Source organism: Schistocerca piceifrons, chromosome 2, assembly GCF_021461385.2.
Source record: "Schistocerca piceifrons isolate TAMUIC-IGC-003096 chromosome 2, iqSchPice1.1, whole genome shotgun sequence".
NCBI classification, from domain to species: domain Eukaryota; kingdom Metazoa; phylum Arthropoda; class Insecta; order Orthoptera; family Acrididae; genus Schistocerca; species Schistocerca piceifrons.
The window spans coordinates 252,558,514-252,578,922 of NC_060139.1; the positions used below are offsets into that span (position 1 = coordinate 252,558,514).

At 40.1% G+C, this 20,409-nt stretch overlaps 1 protein-coding gene across 4 annotated transcripts in view; it reads right to left on the reverse strand.

Annotated features, from left to right (window-relative positions):
• Positions 1-20,409, reverse strand: part of LOC124774108 — a 261,535-nt gene that overhangs the window by 162,339 nt on the left and 78,787 nt on the right. For all 4 annotated transcript variants that reach the window (XR_007015127.1, XM_047249456.1, XM_047249457.1 and 1 more), the window contains exon 5: positions 3,668-3,802. Coding sequence is in view for 3 of the 4 variants with exons in the window: in XM_047249456.1 (XP_047105412.1) it covers positions 3,668-3,802 (135 nt within the window). In the remaining variant the exon portion in view is untranslated. The remainder of the gene's footprint in view (positions 1-3,667; positions 3,803-20,409) is intronic.

A 20,409-nucleotide genomic window follows, 5' to 3' on the forward strand; every position in this document is an offset into this window, starting at 1 on the left:
CACCTCATCTTTGTTTTTATATATAATTTTTCCCACGTGGAATGTTTCCTTCCATTATATTGAAACCTTTTATAAAATGTGATGTAAATGGGAGGGTTTGTATAATTTTTGGAAGGGGTAGATATTGTAGATTAAAACATGATTTACACCAACATATAAATCATGGCTAACATAGAACACACAACACACCTTTCAAACAACCCTCCCAAACAAGTGTGACTGATTCTTCACCATTTGCCATTCCATAGGGGTTGCTAAGATATGTCCATTCTGTAGGAGACTATTTAACACCATACCTCCTCCAGCTTCTCACTCAAGTATTGGCGAGGTAGGGATCCTGGGGAAGGAGGGGTGCGAAGGATTTCCTGTCTTTGGGGCTATCTTCTTTCTCTTCTTTGATCTTAGCAACCATTTCTATTTTTTCCTTTCTTACTTCTAGTTTGAGTACCTGCCTATTTTTTCCCCGTTTCTATACTCATCTACTTCTATCACAGAAGTCCTTCATATTCTCCATGGTTTCCAATTACCTACAACTTATCTCCAGATAAGAAGGTCAAAGAATCTGGCTGCACAAACACTTATCATCATACACACAAAGATATAAAAGTACACAAACAGTGAAACTACTAACTAGAAACCTGTCACCTGTCGGGAGGTATGAATCGTCATGTGTTGTAGGGGGAAGGCATGTGTACATCAGGAAATATGCACACACTGTTGTTTATTGTGACGGTTCTACATCACGTGTGTGTGTGTGTGTGTGTGTGTGTGTGTGTGTGTGTGTGTGTGTGTGTGTGTGTGTGTGTGTGTGTGTGTGTGTGTGTGTGTACATACATGAGAACTATGATGATTTCATATCATATATATACATAAGTATAGAAAAACTATGATGATTTTACAATGATTATACATAAGGAGGCATGAGTAATGAAGGAGAACGCAAGCCAGATTGGAGTTAATAATGACGCTTAATTATGTAAAGTCAGTGTAGCAAATACTCTGATGGAGTGATCAGTCATAGAGTAGTGGGACTTGATCATTAGGTGTAGACATAGTATCTACTATGAGTTGAATAATATGGGTAGACATGGTATTTACTAAAAATTACAGAAGTTGAAAAGTAGAGCAGGACTCTAGGGTATCAAATGAAGTATTAAGAAGTGAGTGTGAAGTGTGAAATACACTTTTATTTTTTCCAGGAAATATTTAATTGTAGTGTACATAAAATGTATACTAGGGCAATGGACCATGAGGCGTACTCATAATGGATAAAGGGGGCATACCCAGCATCTCCTACATGGAGATAGAACAACCTGTGGCCTGATGAATAGGGATGTTTCAAAAAGGGTGTACTACCAAAATGGAAGAAGTAAGTGCACTCATAGGGTCAACCCACCTGTAAGATATAGGTACTGATCCTAGGGCAAAAGGACAGTAACGTGACAGGAGTCACACATTTAATAGGAATTATTCTGGTAAGTTTGAATTCAATATTCCATTAGCATTATTATGATTTATGTGAGTTTATAAGTGTCGAAAAGAACACTTTCATTTGCTCAGAGTTCCTTCAGACTACAAACAGTCTATAAATAATGAGACTATTATGTACGAAAGAAGCAGTACAAAGGATTAGAATAAAGAATAAAACACTCAAGTATCATGAACACCTGAAGTTCACGATTGGAAACCTAAGTCCTTATGATGCCTAGATATAAAAAGAATTGACTCCAACACCGAGTGAAATACTCCCGTTTCACAATCAAAGTAAAATGAAAAAAGAAAAGCTAAATAGTAAATAAAAGGGTTATGCACAGTTAATAAAAGAATGTAGAATGTATACCATGGAATTATGAATTGTTATTGTATGTAATACTAATGTACATAATGAGTATGTATAAAATATCGCGTGTTCGAGCTGAGGGGAGGGATATGTAGCGCATCGAGAATTTCCGCGTAAATTCTAGAACCACTCGTCTTTCTACCATCTCGAACACACAATATTTTTAAAAATAAGTGTGAGAGAACATACATACTGTGCGACACATGTTTGTGTGTGCAGGCTGGAAAGGAGTCACAGCACAAAATAGACACGACGGTCGAACGGCATCGACAAGTGTTTGCCACTTGTGCCACAGAAGTCAAATTGGAAGAACAAGGAATGTTTATGTACCTCATGGTGTTTTATATCAGTGATTAGGGTAACAAGAAAAAAGAAGAACAGTTGAAAAATTGTTAATTATAAATCATGTGTTGGACTTGCTAGAAGCAAGACATGTTCATAAATTATGTGGTTGTAAAAACTACACTATTGCAAATGTATTTTATCAAGTCTAACGTGAGACGAATTGGTTGACTTATAAACATTCAAATATTGATGTGAGAAATATTGAATTTGTTCTCTGTGGAAGTTGAAATATACTATGTCTGAGTTAAAAGTATTCTTCGAGTACTAAATTATTTAAAAAATAGAGAGTTTATAAATTCTCGTAACCAGCATTATACTTCGGAGAAGAAGGTTTTGGGGATCGACAGAGCCGGCAATCCAGAGAAGAAGATCAGCTGTGCAGATCAAGTAAGTCAACCGATGTGAGAGGGGTTTGAATTTTGCTTGTAATCCAACGTCACACCGCTTCTTATCATCCACATCATTAGAGCCTCTCAGCATGTCAATCAAAGGCAGCCATGGACATGGGTCATAGGATCTGTAGCCTAACCATGTGCATCAAGTAATATTTCTACATAAAGACAAGAGTTCATGAAAATAAATGTACCAATAAGTGCCAAAGCAAGGGTACAAGATGCAAAACTGGATGAGGATATCATTTAAGAAAGATATAACAGAGATACATAAAATGTGAACAGAACAAGTTTTACTGCTGTAAGTCTCTAAATGATAGCTATACAGTCAAGAATTTTGCTACAACAAATTAAAATATTCTTACTCAGAACTTAATGGTAGACAATTTTGACAGGAAATTTACTTCTGTGTCCATTAGTAAATGTAGATTAGATAGTTTCTAGATACTCACAAGTACTATTGACACTGATATTTCACTAAGCTGTTAAGATTAAGACTCAATGTTCACAAGTTAATCATGCAACTGGAAAATAATTAAAAGTTGGTACTCAATAGAATCTGAAGCAATTTTGTGCTATCACAAATGAAGGTAACATTTGTCAAACAAACACCATGGAAAGTTTCTTAGTTCACACGACTTTTGAACAATCTTATTAGGTGGGTGTGAGAAGACATCATGTTGTAACCAGCAAACAAACAAAAATCTGCTGGTAAATTAACACCTGTCACTTGGCACTGACACCATGTTTTACACTTATCTGAAAGAAAAAAAAAAAGAAATAAAGAAGGAAGGAAGAAAGGGGAGAGGGAGAGGGAGAGGGAGGGAGGGAAAGAGAGAGAGAGAGAGAGAGAGAGGGAGAGGGAGAGGGAGAGGGAGAGGGAGAGGGAGAGGGAGAGGTGCAAAAAAGATGGGGATAACATATCCTGTCTCAATGTTTGCAGATATTAATGACAATTTATTTGTGAAACATGCTTTTAACGGTTTCATTGAAAGACACTGGGAACAGTTTATTTGAGGAGTCACAACCATTTAAAAATTTAAGGAGATATAAGACAGCAAATGAAACAATGAGAATTGTTATTCCTTACCTTAGAGCTAGTGTTCAGAGCAATCTTATAAGCAGATGCCACCATTCTAACAGCATAATTAGGGGCGTACCATACTTTTAATTCTTCACCTGCCTTTATGTCTTTCAAAAGAATAAAAAATATCTTCTCATTCATCTGAAATTGCCAATAAACATATTCACAGTTACACTTTTTCAAAATACCCACAAATGAAAAACACATAGAAACAGTATTCATTCACTTTTCAGACACACAAATTATCATGTTCCTCACCCCAGTTACCAGCTGCGTTGATCTGTCTCTAATACTTATGTGGCATTTTCACATGTTTCTAAGAATTAAAAATGTAACCTGACTGTGAATTATGTTTTCTTGTAATATTTTGGTACCAGTAATTTGTGACTGTCAAATCACAGATGGTGACCAGATTAAAGAAATGCATGCTGAGATAAAAGAAATTATTCAGACAGTTAAGGGTGATCAAAATTTAATTGTGACTGAAATCTAATAATAGGAAAAGGAAGAGAAGTAAAAATTGTAGTGAATATGGACATGAGGAAAGGAATGAAACTGGAAGCCTATTGGTAACATTTTGCACAGAACATAATTTAATCATCACTAATGCTTGGTTTAAGAATCATGAAAGATGGCTGTATATCTGGAAGAAACCTGGGGTCACTGTAAGGTTTCAGACTGATCATAGGAAGGTAGGACAGAATTTTCAGAACATGATTTTATATTGTGAACCATGGACCTTGCTGTTGGTGGGGAGGCTTGCGTGCCTCAGCGATACAGATAGGCATACCATAGGTGCAACCACAACGGAGGGGTATCTGTTGAAAGGACAGACAGACGTGTGGTTCCTGAAGAGAGGCAGCAGCCTTTTCAGTAGCTGTAGGAGCAACAGTCTGAATGGTAGACTGATCTGGCTTTGTAACATCAACCAAAACGGCCTTGCTGGGCTGGTACTGCGAACAGCTGAAAGCAAGGGGAAACTACAGCCGTAATTTTTCCCAAGGGCATGCAGTTTTACTTAAGGTTAAATGATGATGACTTCCTCTTGGGTAAAATATTCTGGAGGTAAAATAGCCCCCCCCTCATTCAGATCTCTGGGCAGGGACTACTAAGGAGGGCATCGTTATCAGGAGAAAGAAAACTGGCCTTCTACAGATCGGAGTGTGGAATGTCAGATTCCTTAATTAGGTGGGTTGGTTAGAAAATTTGAAAAGATAAATGGATAGGTTAAAGTTAGATATAGTGGGAATTAGTGAAGTTTGGTGGCAAGAGGAACAAGACTTCTGGTCAGGTGAATACAGCGTTATAAACACAACATGAAATATGGGTAATGCAGGAGTGCGTTTAATAATAAATTAAAAAAGGGGAGCATGGATAAGCTACTACGAACACCATAGTGAACCCATTATTGTAGCCAAGATAGACATGAAGCCCACACCTACCACAGAAGTACAAGTTTATATGCCAACTACTCCACAGATGATGAAGAGATCGAAGAAATGTATGACGTGATAAAAGAAATTATTCACATAGTTAAGGGAGACGAAAATTTATAAGTCATGGGGGACTGGAATTCAACAGTATGAAAAGGGAGAGAAGGAAAAGTAGTAGGTGAATATGGAATGGGGGTATGGAATGAATGAGGAAGCTGCCTGGTAGAATTCTGCACAGAGCATAACTTAATCATAGCTAACACTTGATTTAAGAATCATGAAAGAAGGCTGTATACGTGGAAGAGGCCTAGAGACACTGGAAGATTTAAGATAGATTATATCATGGTAAGATAGAGATTTACGAACGAGGTTTTAAATTGTAAGACATTTCCAGGGGCAGATGTGGACTCTGACCACAATCTATTGGTTATGAATTGTAGATTGAAACTGAAGAATCTGCAAAAAGGTAGGAATTTAAGGAGATGGGACCTGGATAAACTGAAAGAACCAGAGGTTTTAGAGAGTTTCAAAGAGAGCATTAGGGAACAACTGACAAATACAGAGGAAAGAAATACAGTGGAAGAAGAATGGGTAGCTTTGAGAGATAGAATAGTGAAGGCAGCAGAGGAACAAGTATGTAAAAAGACAAGGGCTAGCAGAAATCCTTGGGTAACACAAGAGATATTGAATTTAATTGATGAAGGGAGAAAATATAAAAATGCAGTAAATGATGCAGACAAAAAGAATACAAAGTCTCAAAAATGAGATCGACAGGAAATGCAAAATGGCTAAGCAAGGATGGTTGGAGGACAAATGTAAGGATGTAAAGGCATACATCACTAGGTGTAAGATAGGTACTGCCTACAGGAAAATTAAAGAGACCTTTGGAGGAAAGACAACCACGTGTATGAATATCAAGAGCTCAGATGGAAAACCAGTTCTAAGCAAAGAAGGGAAAGCAGAAAGGTGGAAGGAGTCTATAGAGAGGCTATACAAGGGCGATGTATTTGAGGTCAATATTATGGAAATGGAAGAGGACGTAGATGAAGATGAAATGGGAGATGTGATACTGTGTGAAGAATTTGACAGAGCACTAAAAGACCTAAGTCAAAAAAAGGGCCCGGGAGTAGGCAACATTCCATTAGAACTACTGATAGCCCAGGCAGGAGAGCCAGCCATGAGAAAACTCTTCCATCTGGTGAGCAAGATGTATGAGAGAGGCGAAATACCCTCAGACTTCAAGAAGAATATAACAGTTTCAATCCCAAAGAAAGCAGGTGTGAAAATTACCAAACTATATCAGTTTAATATGTCACAGTTGCAAATACTAACACAAATTCTTTACCAATGAATGGAAAAACTGGTAGAAAACAACCTTGGGGAAGATTAGTTTGGATTCCGCAGAAATGTGGGAACACGCAAAGCAATACTCACCCTACGACTTATCTTAGAAGATAGATTAAGGAAAGGCAAAGCTACATTTCTAGCATTTGTAGACTTAGAGAAGGCTTTTGACAATGTTGACCGAAATACTCTCTTTAAAATTCTGAAGGTGGCAGTGGTAAAATACAGGGAGCGAAAGTCTATTTACAGTTTGTACAGAAACCAGATGACAGTTAAAACAGTCGAGGGGCATGAAAGGTAATCAGTGGCTGAGAAGGGAGTAAGGCAGGGTTTTAGCCTATCCCCGATGTTGTTCAATCTGTATATTGAGCAAGCAGTAGAGGAAACAAAAGAAAAATTTGGAGTAAGAATTAAAATCCATGGAGAAGAAATAAAAACTTTGAGATTTGCCAATGACGTTGTAATTCTGTAAGGGACAGCAAAGGACCTGAAAGAATAGTTGAATGAAATGAAAAGTGTCATGAAAGGCGGGTATAAGATGAATATCAACAAAAGCAAAACGAAGATAATGGTAAGTAGTCAAATTAAATCAGGTGATGCTGAAGGAATTGGATTAGGAAATGAGACACTTAAAGCAGTAAATGAGTTTTACTATTTGGGGAGCAAAATAACTGATGATGGTCGAAGTAGAGAGGATATAAAATGTAGACTGGCTACGGCAAGGAAAGTGTTTCTGAAGAAGAGAAATTTGTTAACATTGTATATAGATTTAAGTGTCAGGAAGTATTTTCTGAAAGTATTTGTATGGAGTGTAGCCATGCATGGAAGTGAAACATGGATGATCAATAGTTTGGACAAGAGGAGAACAGAAGCTTTCGAAACATGATGCTACAGAAGAATACTGAATATCAGATGGGTAGACCACATAACTAATAAGGAGGTACTGAACAGAATTGGGGAGAAGAGGAATTTGTGACACAACCTCATTAAAAGACGGGATTGATTGGTAGGACGTGTTCTGAGGCATAAAGGGATCACCAATTTAGTATTCCAGGGCAGCGTGGAGGGTAAAAATCAGAGGGAGACTTAGCAACAAATACATGAAGCAGATTCAGAAGGATGTAGGTTGCAGTAGTTACTCGGAGATGAAGAAGCTTGCACAGGATAGAGTAGCATGGAGAGCTGCATTCAACCAGTCTCTGGACTGAAGACCACAACAACAACAAGACATTCCCAGGGGCAGATGTGGACTCTGACCAAGATTTATTGATTATAAACTGTAGATTAAAACCAAAGTAATTGCAGAAAGGTAGGAAATTAAGGAGATGGAGCCTAGCTAAGCTAATAGAACCAAAGGTAACAGAGTTTTAGAGGGAGAACTATCCAATGACTGACTAGAATAGGGGAAAGGGATATGGTAGAAGAAGAATGAGTAGCTTTCAGGGATTAAATCATGAAGGCAGCAGAGGATCAAATAGGTAAAGAGACACATCTAGCAGAAACGCTTGAATAACACAGGAGATACTGAATTTAATTGATGAAAGGAGAAAATATGAAAATGCAGCAAGTGAAGCAGGCAAAAGGGAATACAAACATTAAAAAAAAAAAAAAAAGAGATTGACAGGAAGTGCAAAATGGCTAAGCAGGAATGGTTTATGTACATATTTAAGGATTCAGAAGCACATTTCACTAGAGGACAGATGCCGCCTGCAGGAAAATTAAAGGAGCCTTCGGAGAAAAGAGAAGTAGCTGTATGAATATAAAGAGCTCACATGGAAAACCATCCCTAAGCAAAGAAGGGAAAGCTGAAAGGTGAAAGGAGTATATAGAAGGTACATACAAAGAAGACGAACTTGAAGGCAATAATATAGAAATTTAAGAGGACATAGATGAACATGAGATGGGAGACACAATACTATGAGAAGAATTTGACAGACCACTGGAAGACATAAGTCAAAACAAGGCCCCCAGACTTACTGATGGCCTTTGATGAGACAGTCACGACAAAATTTTTCCATCTGGTAAGAGAGGTGTATGGGACAGAAGAAATACCCTCAGACCTCAAGAACAGTGTAATAATTACAATTCCATCGAAAGTAGGTGCTGACAGGTGTGGATACTACTGAACTGAACAGTTTAATAAGGCATGGTTGCAAAATACTAACACAAATTCTTTGCAGAAGAATGGAAAAACTCATAGAAGCCAACCTCGAGGAAGATCAGTTTGAATTCTGGAGAAATGTAGGAACATGTGAGGCAATACTTACGTATGACTTCTCTTACAAGATAGGTTAAGGAAAGGCAATCGTACATTACAGCATCTGCAGACTTAGAGAAAGCTTTTGACAGTGCCGAATGGAATACTTTCTTTGAAATTGTGAAGGGAGCAGGGGTAAAATACAGGGAGTGAAAAGCTATTTACAACTTGTAGAGAAACCAGATCGCAGTTATAAGAGTCAAGGGGATGAAAGGGAAGCAGTGGTTGAGAAGGGAATGAGATAGGGTTGTAGCCTATCCCTAATGTTATTCAATCCTACACTACCTGCACCTATGCCTCCGGCTGCTGCTGGCTTTAATCTAATGCAGTTTATTCAGTTTCGAAACCAACAAAAGTCGCAGCTGATTACGGCAGTCCAGTAGCTCATTAATGCACAAACCATTCCAGGATTAACTCCATCACAATCGCCAGCCACATCTACAGCACTGCCTCCAAGTATTCATCCATTCTGTGTTTTCAATGAACAAGGGGAATGGAACAAGTGGTATGCTCAGTTCAAGGTTCACTGTGCTACACATCAAGTGCAAGGTACTTTGAAACTTTCTTATTTCTTGTCAACTCCCGGCACAGGAGTTTACCACCTCGCTCAGAAGTTATTCCTGACTAGTACACCAGAGTTGCTAGTTTTTGAAGATTTAGTTTCTGCCCTCATTAAGTATTATGAGGACCAAGTACATATTGCTGCAGCTCATTACAATGTCTTTTTATTGAGGGAAAAAGTGAGAACAGACACACTGTCAGTGGGTCACTGAACATCAGGATTTATCATGACTGTGTCATTCTCAAGGTAGCTGTGGACAGTACTATAGTGATGCAATGATTCATGGTGCAATTATATACAATATGCCAGACAGTAGGATTTGTGAACAAATTCTCTACAATCTGATCCTACTTTCAAACAAGTGTTACAAATTATTGAACATCAGGATTAGTGTGATGGTGCCGTGGAAAACTTTGCGGTAGCTCCCATCTGCAGTGTAATGCAAACTGACAAACACGTATGGCCTTGCGACCAACCACCATGTGAAAACAGGCCACCGTGGGATGGACAGAGTAAACAAGTGTCAATGCATATGTCTCCTGTGAAATCATGTCCCCACTGCTTTTCCATGCATAAATGACAAAACTGCCCTTCATGGAAGCTGATTTCCTTTGCTTGTGGAAAGTCAGGTCATGTACAGCCTCCGTGCTTGCAACAGAAAACAAAAACTCTACCCACATTAGCTCTCATAAGTGCAGAGCACCTTCTCACTCAGTGAATGTAGTTTTTTCTAAACCAGCTACCGGTATTAGTAACGATCAAATTCAGAACATGCCTTCACCCCATCCAAGTGCTGTACAACAACAGTCAAACAAATTGTTTGTGAACTTAGTCACTGCCAAGCACTGTGTGAAACTTCAGTTAAGACACTGGCGCTTCTGTTACATTGTTTAATTGTGCCACTTACCAACAGCTAGGCTTGCCAATATGGATAAAATTTTGCATGAACCTTACTGTGTATAACAGCCAGCATATTCCAGTGCTTGGTGCATGTAGTTTACCTGCTACATTCCAGTCTCACACCAGAACAGTGACAGTTACAATTTCGCAGTTGTAGGACTGTGAAAAATATTTTTGGGTTAGATTCATTTGATTTGTTTGGTTTTCTTATTCAGGACAATGTACTTTCTGTTCCTGCTTTCAACCCAAAAGACTGTGTTACTCAATTGATTGAGGAGTTTCTTGATTTATTTTCCGAAGGACTTGGCAGACCAAATAATTTTGTGGCATATTTTACAATGAAGGACAATGTGCAACCTATGTTTTCTTCAGACGTGTCCCATCCCTCATGCGATTGGAGACAATGTTGCAAGTGAACTTAAAGAATGGCAAGACAGTGGTGTTATTGCTCCTATCCAGGTTAGTTAATGGGCTTCTCCCTTAGTAATCTTACCATAGCCTTCTATAAGACTTTGTCATTGTGTTGACTTTAAATCCACTGTGGATCCACAAACAATAATTGATACTTATCCATTGTCTCGCTCTGATGATTTAATGGTCAGGCTTGGTGCAGGTCATTATTTTTTCAAAAATTGAGTTACGTGATGCACATTTGCAAATGCCGCTAGATGAGGAATCTTAGAAAGCGATTATGGTCAACACACATTTAGTGTTGTTTTAATTTTTGCATTTACCTTTTGGCAATGCTTCCACGCCTACCATATTGCAACGCTACTTAGAACAGCTTACTGGAAAAGCTCCATTCTGTTTGGACAATATGATGGTAAAAGTATACCAGAGGAACATATCCGTAATCTTGGTACACTGTTTCAAGTGCTTTCAACTGCAAGTTTGAAGTGTTGCCTGTACAAATGTGCCTTTTTTCATTCTGAAATTCAGTACTTAGGCCACGTTCTAAATAGCCAAGGTGTTCATCCCCTTCAATCCCTGCCCCTGCAATCAGTTCTTGGGAAGCTGACATACTATATCCGGTTTACACCCAACGCAGCCCAGATAACAGCTCTGTTACATCGTTTGTGCCATAAGAATGTGCCTTTTGTTTGGACCAAAGAGTGTCAGGTTGCATTCCAGAAACTTACAAATGCCTTGTTGAGTGACAGATGCCTTGTTCATTTTGATCCCGCTAAGTCTGTGGTTTTGGCAGTGGACGCTTCTTCATATGGAATCGGAGCTGTCCTCTTGCACAGATTTGGTTCACAGAACACGCTGATTGCTTATGCTTCCAAATTATTGATTAGGACCCAAAGTATCTCTTCCCAAATCAAGAAGGAAGTACTCGCTATTATCTATAATGTGGCAAAGTTTCATCATTATATGTTTGGTCGGAAGTTTTACCTAGTGACGAACCATAAACCACTTCAGTCTTTGTTTCATCTGTCCAAACCTGTTCAGTCACACACGGTTCACAAGCTGCAATGTTGGGCTGCAACACTGGGCTTTATTACTGTCACAGAATCAGTATGTAATACTGTACTGGCCATGATGAAACATGCAAATGCTGATGTCCTTCCTCACCTTCCGGATTCGGAATTTGATGCTACTGCTGCATCTTGCTGTCAGATCAATGCACAGAACACTGAACTTTTACAGACTTTTCCACTGCACTATGTGAAAATTGCTCAGGCCAAAGAAGCAGACACTGAACTGAACCTTTTGTTGCACTACATCTGTAATTCTTAGCATTTTTCAGTGAAAACAGTCAGAATTCTTTTGCACACCAATACTTGGCTCATTGGCATACCCTCTCTGTACAACATGGTGTGATTCTATCGCTAAATGACTCTGGACAATCACATGTGCTTATTCCTAAAGTGTTGCAAAAGGATGTGTTGTGATTGCTCCACCAGAGACAGTGGGGAATTATATGCACAAAACAGTTAGCGCGTCGGCACTGTACTTCGCCCGATATGGAGACCCACATGAACAGATAACAGACCCACGTTGCACTTGTGCTGAAAATTTATGGCCCCAATGACAAATATTTTCACCTTGGCCAAAGTCTCAATTGTCATAGCAACAAGTGGATACTGACTTTGCTGGTCCCTTTTGGAACACTGACTGGCTTATTGCTGTGGACTCTTTTAGCATATATCTGTTTGCAGCACCCATGAACTTGACTACTTCGCTTAGTATCATTCAGGTTTCGTCATCTACTTTTTGCTAGGAAGTTTTGCTTGCAGTGTTGGTTACAGACAACAGACCACAGTTTATGGCTCAGGACATTAAACATTTTCATTTTCATCAACCAATGGTATTACTCACCTTACCAGTGCTCCAGTTCACCCTCAGTCAAACGGAGAGGCTGAACGGTTTGTTGTCATGTTCACGCAACAAATGAACAAACTATGTGACCCCCACAAATGAGAGCAAACACTGCTGCTCTTCCTCTCAACGTACTGCTCCCTGCCCTGCAACAGTCCATTGCCAGTGGAGCTTCTACATGGCCAGCACCACCGCATGCTGTTCCAGTTGCTGCACCTACCACAGCACACAGCATCTCCCACTGCTCTGCAATTATTGCCTTGCACATAATAACTCTATTCTTCTCAGTTTTTGGTTGCTCTAGGCACTGGGAGAGAGGAACAATTCTATGAAATTGGGCCCTGCCATGAATTAATTCAACATCCTAGTGGGTTACTATGCCCCCACCAGGGCCAGATTTGTGCTTGTCAATTGCGAGATTCTTCAACAATTTTGTGTCCTCAGATTCGCAACCACCCAGGATCTTGCAGCTGGCACAGCCGTCCCCAGCTGCCTCTTCAGCACTGCCTGTGGAGCCAATGGAGCTGGACCCATTGCCTTCGCCGCCACAGCAGCTCAACTTCCTAGATCGTGCCGTGGACTCGGCACTATCGTCATCATCATCGCCGCCCTGTCCGATTTTCCTCGGACCAGGTCAAGAAGAGGGCAGGCACCTTTTTGGGGTTTTACAACTGATGCTCCCATCAGAGTGCAGGATGAATGTCGGTGCATGGTCAGGGGTTCAGCATCAGTCCCAGTTGGAGATCCCAACACTTCACACTACCTAACTTCCTGCTTCCTATCTCCCCCCCCCCCCCCCTTCCTGCACCTGCCTTATTGCATGTAGGAGGCACAACAAGCACGTCATGCAACATCTTAACAAGAAGTTATGTTTCTTTCATTTTAAGAAATAAAGAGTTCTATTAATTTGATAGTGTTATGTACAGATCATTTTGGATTCCTGCCACCGATCATCACTACTCCTCTCCTTCCTTGTTTGTGTCAATACTGACTCCCACAGTAGCCAACACAACAGACATGGAAACACAAGGAGATTAAAGAGAAAAATAAATAAATAAAAAAACAGTAACGTGGTACATAGGTCAGTGAGTTAATACATGCGAAGAGAGTGGACAGCAGATGTAAATGAATTAGGTGAGGTTAGCACCGGTTGGTAATAATTAAACTGATGGTGTTCCAAGTGCTGCAGTGCAGGTTCTATACATTGCAGGATGCTGAAACTTCGTAGTTACGTTCATTAATTGGGACACATTCAGAAAATGCTGAAAAAATAATAGTTCCACCATCTGCCACAAGATGAAAACATGGCACTGTAAGCACACAGAATGTGAAATGTTTCCTGTTTTGATGTGAATATGCTCTTTGTGGTGTAAAGGGTTAAGAAGGTTGAAGTTTTCCACATGAAAGGAAAGACCTTGCACTGCTGATAAAGTTGTTCTACCAGAAAGGTGACAATAGCAGCACTACATTACTGGAATATCATCGACAGAAATTGCTGTGAAGAGTCCTCATGTCAATAAATGGGTTAAAGAATACGATCAAGAAATTTGAAGAAACATGTGAACTGGTGCAGCAGGGACAGGGCGGTGGCCCATTCCCATGGCAGTTGTTGATAAAGTTCCTGTAGCCAAAGCTGACCGTGCAGCACATGGCTCAAATTCTGCAGCCAGTTCTCAAGCTGTGTCAAAGGAATTGTCTTCCCCTGGTCAACAGTCCAAAACATTTTGCAGCACAGTTTACACTGGTATCCCTACAAGATTCAAAATTTGCACCAAATGAGGCCCAAGGTAGGCTACAGTGCCATACTTTGTCCTTCATTTTTTGGAACACGTGGAAATGGATGACACATGGCCAGGCAATATTCTTTGGTCAGACAAGGCACATTCTACTCTGCACATGATACCATGAATGCTCAAGAGTTGCCACATATCATGTGTGCAGGAACATCCACTGCACTCAACTGATGTGACTGTGTGGTGCAATTCCACAAGTTCTTTCATTCTCGGTCTGTATATATCCACACTCTTCTTGATTTGAAGGATAGCATATGACGACATATCGCTCTGATTAAACCAGATATGCTGCACCCACATTACATTCTGATTGCTTACGGTGCCATATTTTCATCTGGTGGCAGAAAGTGGAATTATTATTTTTTTGTCTTATTCTGCAAGCACTCCACTTAATGAATATACCTACGATGTTCAGCATCCTACACTGTATATAGCACACACTACAGTGCTTCAAGAACTATCAGTTTCATTATAACCCCCTGGTATGTGCATGTTGGAATGAGGAAAGAGAAAGAGGGGGGCAGGTGGGGGGTTGCTAGGCAGAGGTTCAACAAGTTCATGTGGCACAGGAAAGTACAGAAAATAATGCACAAAAATACACAAGAGTGAGGCATGAAGAGTGATTAATTTCAAGGTCTAGAAGTAATTATATCAACGGGAATAATGTAAGACATGGGATATAGCCAAGTGTTGTGTACAGACAAGGTGGTTGATACAGTATAGCTCGTAAGTCAGTGTGTGTGTGCGCGCGTGTGTGTGTGTGTGTGTGTGTGTGTGTGTGTGTGTGTGTGTGTGTGTGTGCGCAGTTTGGTCAGCAATAGGTAAAACACAGGAAAGAAGAGAAAGAATAGTATGCATCATAGAATAGTAACAAAGGAAAATGGCATTAGTTTATGGGATGGAAGAAAAGCCACTAGGCAAAACCAAACAATGGAAAATCCAGGAAGACAGTATTATGAAAAGGATATATTGCTACTCACTGTATAGAGGAGATGTTGAGTGACAGACAGACACAACAAAAAGACAGACATACATTTCAGCTTTCAGCCAGGCGGCCTTCTTCGAAAGCAGAAAACACACACACATTCACACAAGCACAATTCACACACACATGACAACCTGGACACTGTGGCCAGACTGCATACAGCAAGTGCCCATTATGGGAAAAGTAATGTGTGTATGGGGGTTAAGGAGCATGCAGGGATGTGGTGGGGACAGAGCAGGGCGGGAGATTTGTGGGGGGGAGGGGGGGGGGGGATTAGGAGGGTTGAAAAGGAGAGAAGTGTAGGAGAGGAAAAAGACTAGTGGGTGCATTGACGAAATAGAAAGCTGTGTCATTATTGATGCTGTCTCCCACTACACTAACATCCCTACTGCACATGGCCTTGCTGCTGGTGAACACTATCTATCCCACCACCCAACTGACCAACTGAATCCAAACCTACAACCACCTTCCTGATCATCATGACCAATTATATCCTCAACCACAATTACTTCACCTCTGAAGGCATCACTTACAAATAAATCCATGGTACAGCAATGGGCACCTGCATGGCACCATACTCTGCCAAACTATTCATGGACATTCTACAGGAACCCTTCCTAACCATCCAGAATCTCAAATCCTCTTATCTGGCCCAGTTTCAATGATGACATCTTCATGATCTAAATAGAAGGTGGGGACACCTTTTCCACATTCCTCCAGAATCTCAAAACCTCCTCCCCCATTCACTTCACTTGCTCCTCCTCAACCCAACAAGCCACCTTCCTCGATGTTGACCTCCATCTCAAAGATGGTTACATCAGTAAGTCTGCCTATATCACACCTACCAATCATCAACAATACCTTCACTTTGACAGTTGCCACCTACTCCAAACCTAGAAGTCCGTTTCACACAGCCAAGCCAACTGTGGCCATCACATCTGTAGTGACAAGCAGTCCCTCTCCAGATATACCAAGGGTGTCACTGAGGCCTTCACAGGCCAGAATCACCCTCCCAACCTTGTACAGAAACAGATCTCCCATTCCTTGTCTCTCCAGTCACCTACCACCTCCAAGAGTCCCACTGTCCAGCCACAAAGGAGCATTCCACTTGAGACTCAGTACCACCCTGGACTGGAGCAACTGAATGACATTCTCCACCAGGGTTTCAATTACCTCTTGTCATGTCCTGAAATGAGAAACAGCCTATCCAATATCCTTCTCACCCCACCCACAGTGGTATTCCGCCACCCACCAAACCTACACAATAACCTTGTCCATCCATACTGTATCCCTGCTCCTAACCCCTTGTTCATATCACTGCAATAGGCCTAGATGCAAGACCTGTCCCATACATCTGGCCACAGGCATCACCTACTCCATCAAAGGCAGAGTTACCTGTGGAAGTATTCATGTGATCTACAAACTAAGCTGCAACCAATGTGCTGCTTTCTACATGGGCATGACAGCCAACAAACTGTCTATCTGCATGAATGGCCACCAACAAACTGTGGCCAAGAGACAGGGGAATCACACAGTTGTTGAATATGGTGCTCAACAAAAAGTGCTTCATTTCAATGACTGCTTCCCAGCTTGTGCCATCTGGATCCCTTCTGCAAACACCACCTTTTCTTAATTGTGCAGGTCGGAACTATCACTGTAATACACTCTACATTCCCATAACCCCTGGCCTTAACCTTCGCTAGTCCCTGTCCTTCACCCACCTACCCCCTCCGTGGCCAGAGACACTGAACATGTTTGTGTGACTTATGCTTTTGTCAATAAGTGCGTGTTTTCTACTTTAGAAGAAAGCCTTTTGGCTGAATGCTCAGCTTTACATCAGTCTTTTTGTTGTGCCTGTCAGCAACTCAACATGCATGATGAGCAGCAATCTATTCTTTTCATAATATTGTCATTATTCCATCCTGGATTTTTCAGTGTTTAATGTTTTCTAAAATGATTTCTAGAGTGGCATAAAGACATAGTATATGGTGCCTTTTTTTTCACAGGTATTATTATCTCAGACTAACATCTACAGTTGCTTTATGAATGTCAACATTGCCTTCTAAACTTATCACTTCAATCATTTTTAGTGGAGACAGACTGATAGATCACAAAGAGAAACACAATGTCATATGAACAGCTGGTGGTCGCATTCCCCCACGTAGATTCACTAGGAATAAATACTTCCTGTTTCCAAAATTTATAAGAGGCATATTCCAAAACTAAGGTTCAGTGACCAATATTTAACTGATGATAGGCCTGAATAAAGTTTCACACATGCAGCACAGTCTACTGACTCATTAGCAAACTACTGCAGTGCTGATTTGATTAAATAGTTGCTTGCCAGTTGGTAGGAGCAGATCACAATGGCCGAGACAATTGTAAAACCCACCACTTGTGAAGTGTGTGAAGGGATTAGAATATTGCTGGCAAAAGGATCTTCAAATGCTGAAATCCATCATGAGTTATGCCTAGTACTATTGTTGTTGTTGTTGTTGTTGTGGTCTTCAATCCAAGGACAGATTTGATGCAGCTCTCCATGCTACTCTATCCTGTGCAATCCTTTTCATCTCCGAGTAACTACTGAAACCTACATCCTTCAGAATCTGCTTACTGTATTCATCTCTTGGTCTCTCTCTATGATTTTTATCCCCCACACTTCCCTTCACTACTAAACTGGTGATCCCTTGATATCTCAGAACATCTCCTACCAACCAATCCCTTCTTCTAGTCAGGTTATGGCACAAATTTCTTTTCTCTCCCCAATTCTATTCAATACCGCCCCATTAGTTATGTTATAAAAGCATCTTGTGTTCAGTATTCTGTAGCACCACATTTCAAAAGTTTATATTCTCTTCTTGTATAAACTGTTTATCATCCCTGTTTCATATCAATACATGGCTACACTCCATACAAACACTTTCAGAAAAGCCTTCCTAACACTTAAATCTCTATTCAATGTTAACAAATTTCTCTTCTCCAGAAATGCTTTTCTTGCCACTAGCAGTCTACATTTTATATCATCTTTACTTTGACCATCACCAGATATTTTGCTGCCCAAAAAGCAAAATTCATGAACTACTTTAAGTGTCTTGCTTCCTATTTTAATTCCCTCAACATCACCTGGTTGAATTCGACTACATCCCATTACCCTCATTTTGCTTTTGTTGACGTTCATCTTATATCCCCCTTTCAAGGCACTGTCCATTCAGATCATCTTCTCTTCCAAGTCCTTTACTGTCTCTGACAGAATTATAGCACCATCGGCAAACGCCAAAGTTTTTATTTCTTCTCCCTGGATTTTAATTATGTCTCTAAATTTTTCTTTTGTTTCGTTTACTGCTTGCTCCATATACAGATTGAATAACATTGAGGATATGCTCCAGCCCTGTCTTTCTCAACCACTGCTCCCCTTCATGCCTTTGACTCTTTATAATTGTCATCTGGTTCCTATACAAATTGTAAATAGCCTTTCACTCCCTGTACTTTATCCCAGCCACCTTTAGAATTTGAAAGAGAGTAGTCCAGCTGACATTCTCAAATGCTTCCTCTAAGTCAGCAAATGCTATAAGCATAGGTTTTACTCTCCTTGACCTGTCTTCTATGAGAAGTCATAGGATCAATACTGCCTCGCATGTTTCTACACTTCCTTGGACCCCTAACTGGTCTTCCCCGAGGTCAGCTTCTGTCAGTTTTTCCACTCATATGTAAAGAATTTGTGTTAGTACTTTGCAGTTGTGACTTATTACCTAAACTGATAGTTCAGTAATTTTCAGACCTGTCAACACTTGCTTTCTTTGGGATTGGAATTATTATATTCTTCTTGAAGTCTGAGGGTATTTCACCTGTCTCATACATCTTGCCTACCAGATGGTAGAGTTTTGTCAGGGTTGGCTCTCCCAAGGCTACCAGTAGTTCTAAAGGAATGCTGTCTACTCCCGGGGCCTTGTTTTGACTTAGCTCTTTCAGCACTCTGTTAATTTCTTCATACAGTATCATATCTCCCATCATCTATATCCTCTTCTATTTCCATTATACTGGCTTCAAGTACATCTTCCTTGTATAGACTCTCCACATACTCCTTCCATCTTTATGCTTCTTTGCTTAGCACTGGTTTTCCATCTGAGCTCATGGTAACATACAGGTGGTTCTCTTTTCTCCAAATGCCCCTTTAATTTTCCTGTTAGTGGCATGTATCATACCCCTAGTGAAATATAATTCTAAATTATAACATTTGTTCTCTAGCCATTCCTGCTTAGTCATTTTGCATTTCCTGTCAGTTTCATTTTTGAGACTTTTGTATTCCTTTATGCCTGTTTCATTTACTGCATTTTTATATTGTCCCCTTTTATCAACTAATTCAGTATCTCATTTTACACAACAGTTTCTACTAGACCTCGTCTTTTTACTTACTTGATCCTCTGCTGCCTTCACTATTCCATCTCTCCAAGCCAGCCATTCTTCTTCCACCGTATTTATTTCCCCTGTATTTGTCAGTTGTTCCCTAATGCTCTCTCTGAAACACTCTACAACCTACGATTCTTTCGGTTTATCCAGGTAATATCTGTTTAAATTCCTAGCTTTTTGCAGTTCTTTCAGTTTTAATCTACAGTTCATAACCAACTCTACAGTTCCTAACCAACAGATTGTGTTTAAAGTCCACATCTGCCTCTGAAAATGTATTATGAGTTAAAATCATGTTCCAAGATCTCTGTCTAACCATCATACAATCAATCTGAAACCTTTTGGTGTCTCCACATCTCTTCCACATATGCAACCTTCTTTTACGATTCCTAAACCAGGTGTTAGCGAAGATTAAATTATTCTCTGTGAAAAATTCTACTGGCAGCTCTCTCTTTCATTCCTTTCCTCCAGTCCATATTTACCCACTATTTTTCCTTCTCTTTCTTTTCCTACACCTAGTGTACAGATCTGAAATAACAAGTGACAAACAAGTTCATAAATGGAGTCAAGAATTTCAAAATGGCTACACAGATGTTCACAGTAGACAGTGGAGTGACAGGCCCATTATTCAGGTCACTGACACTGTTGATCAAGTTAACCAGACACTTTGAAGTGATCACCGACTGACAATTAGTTGTCTGGCTAACAAAATCCAAAATGTTGCTCGAACCTCGGTTTATGTAACTGC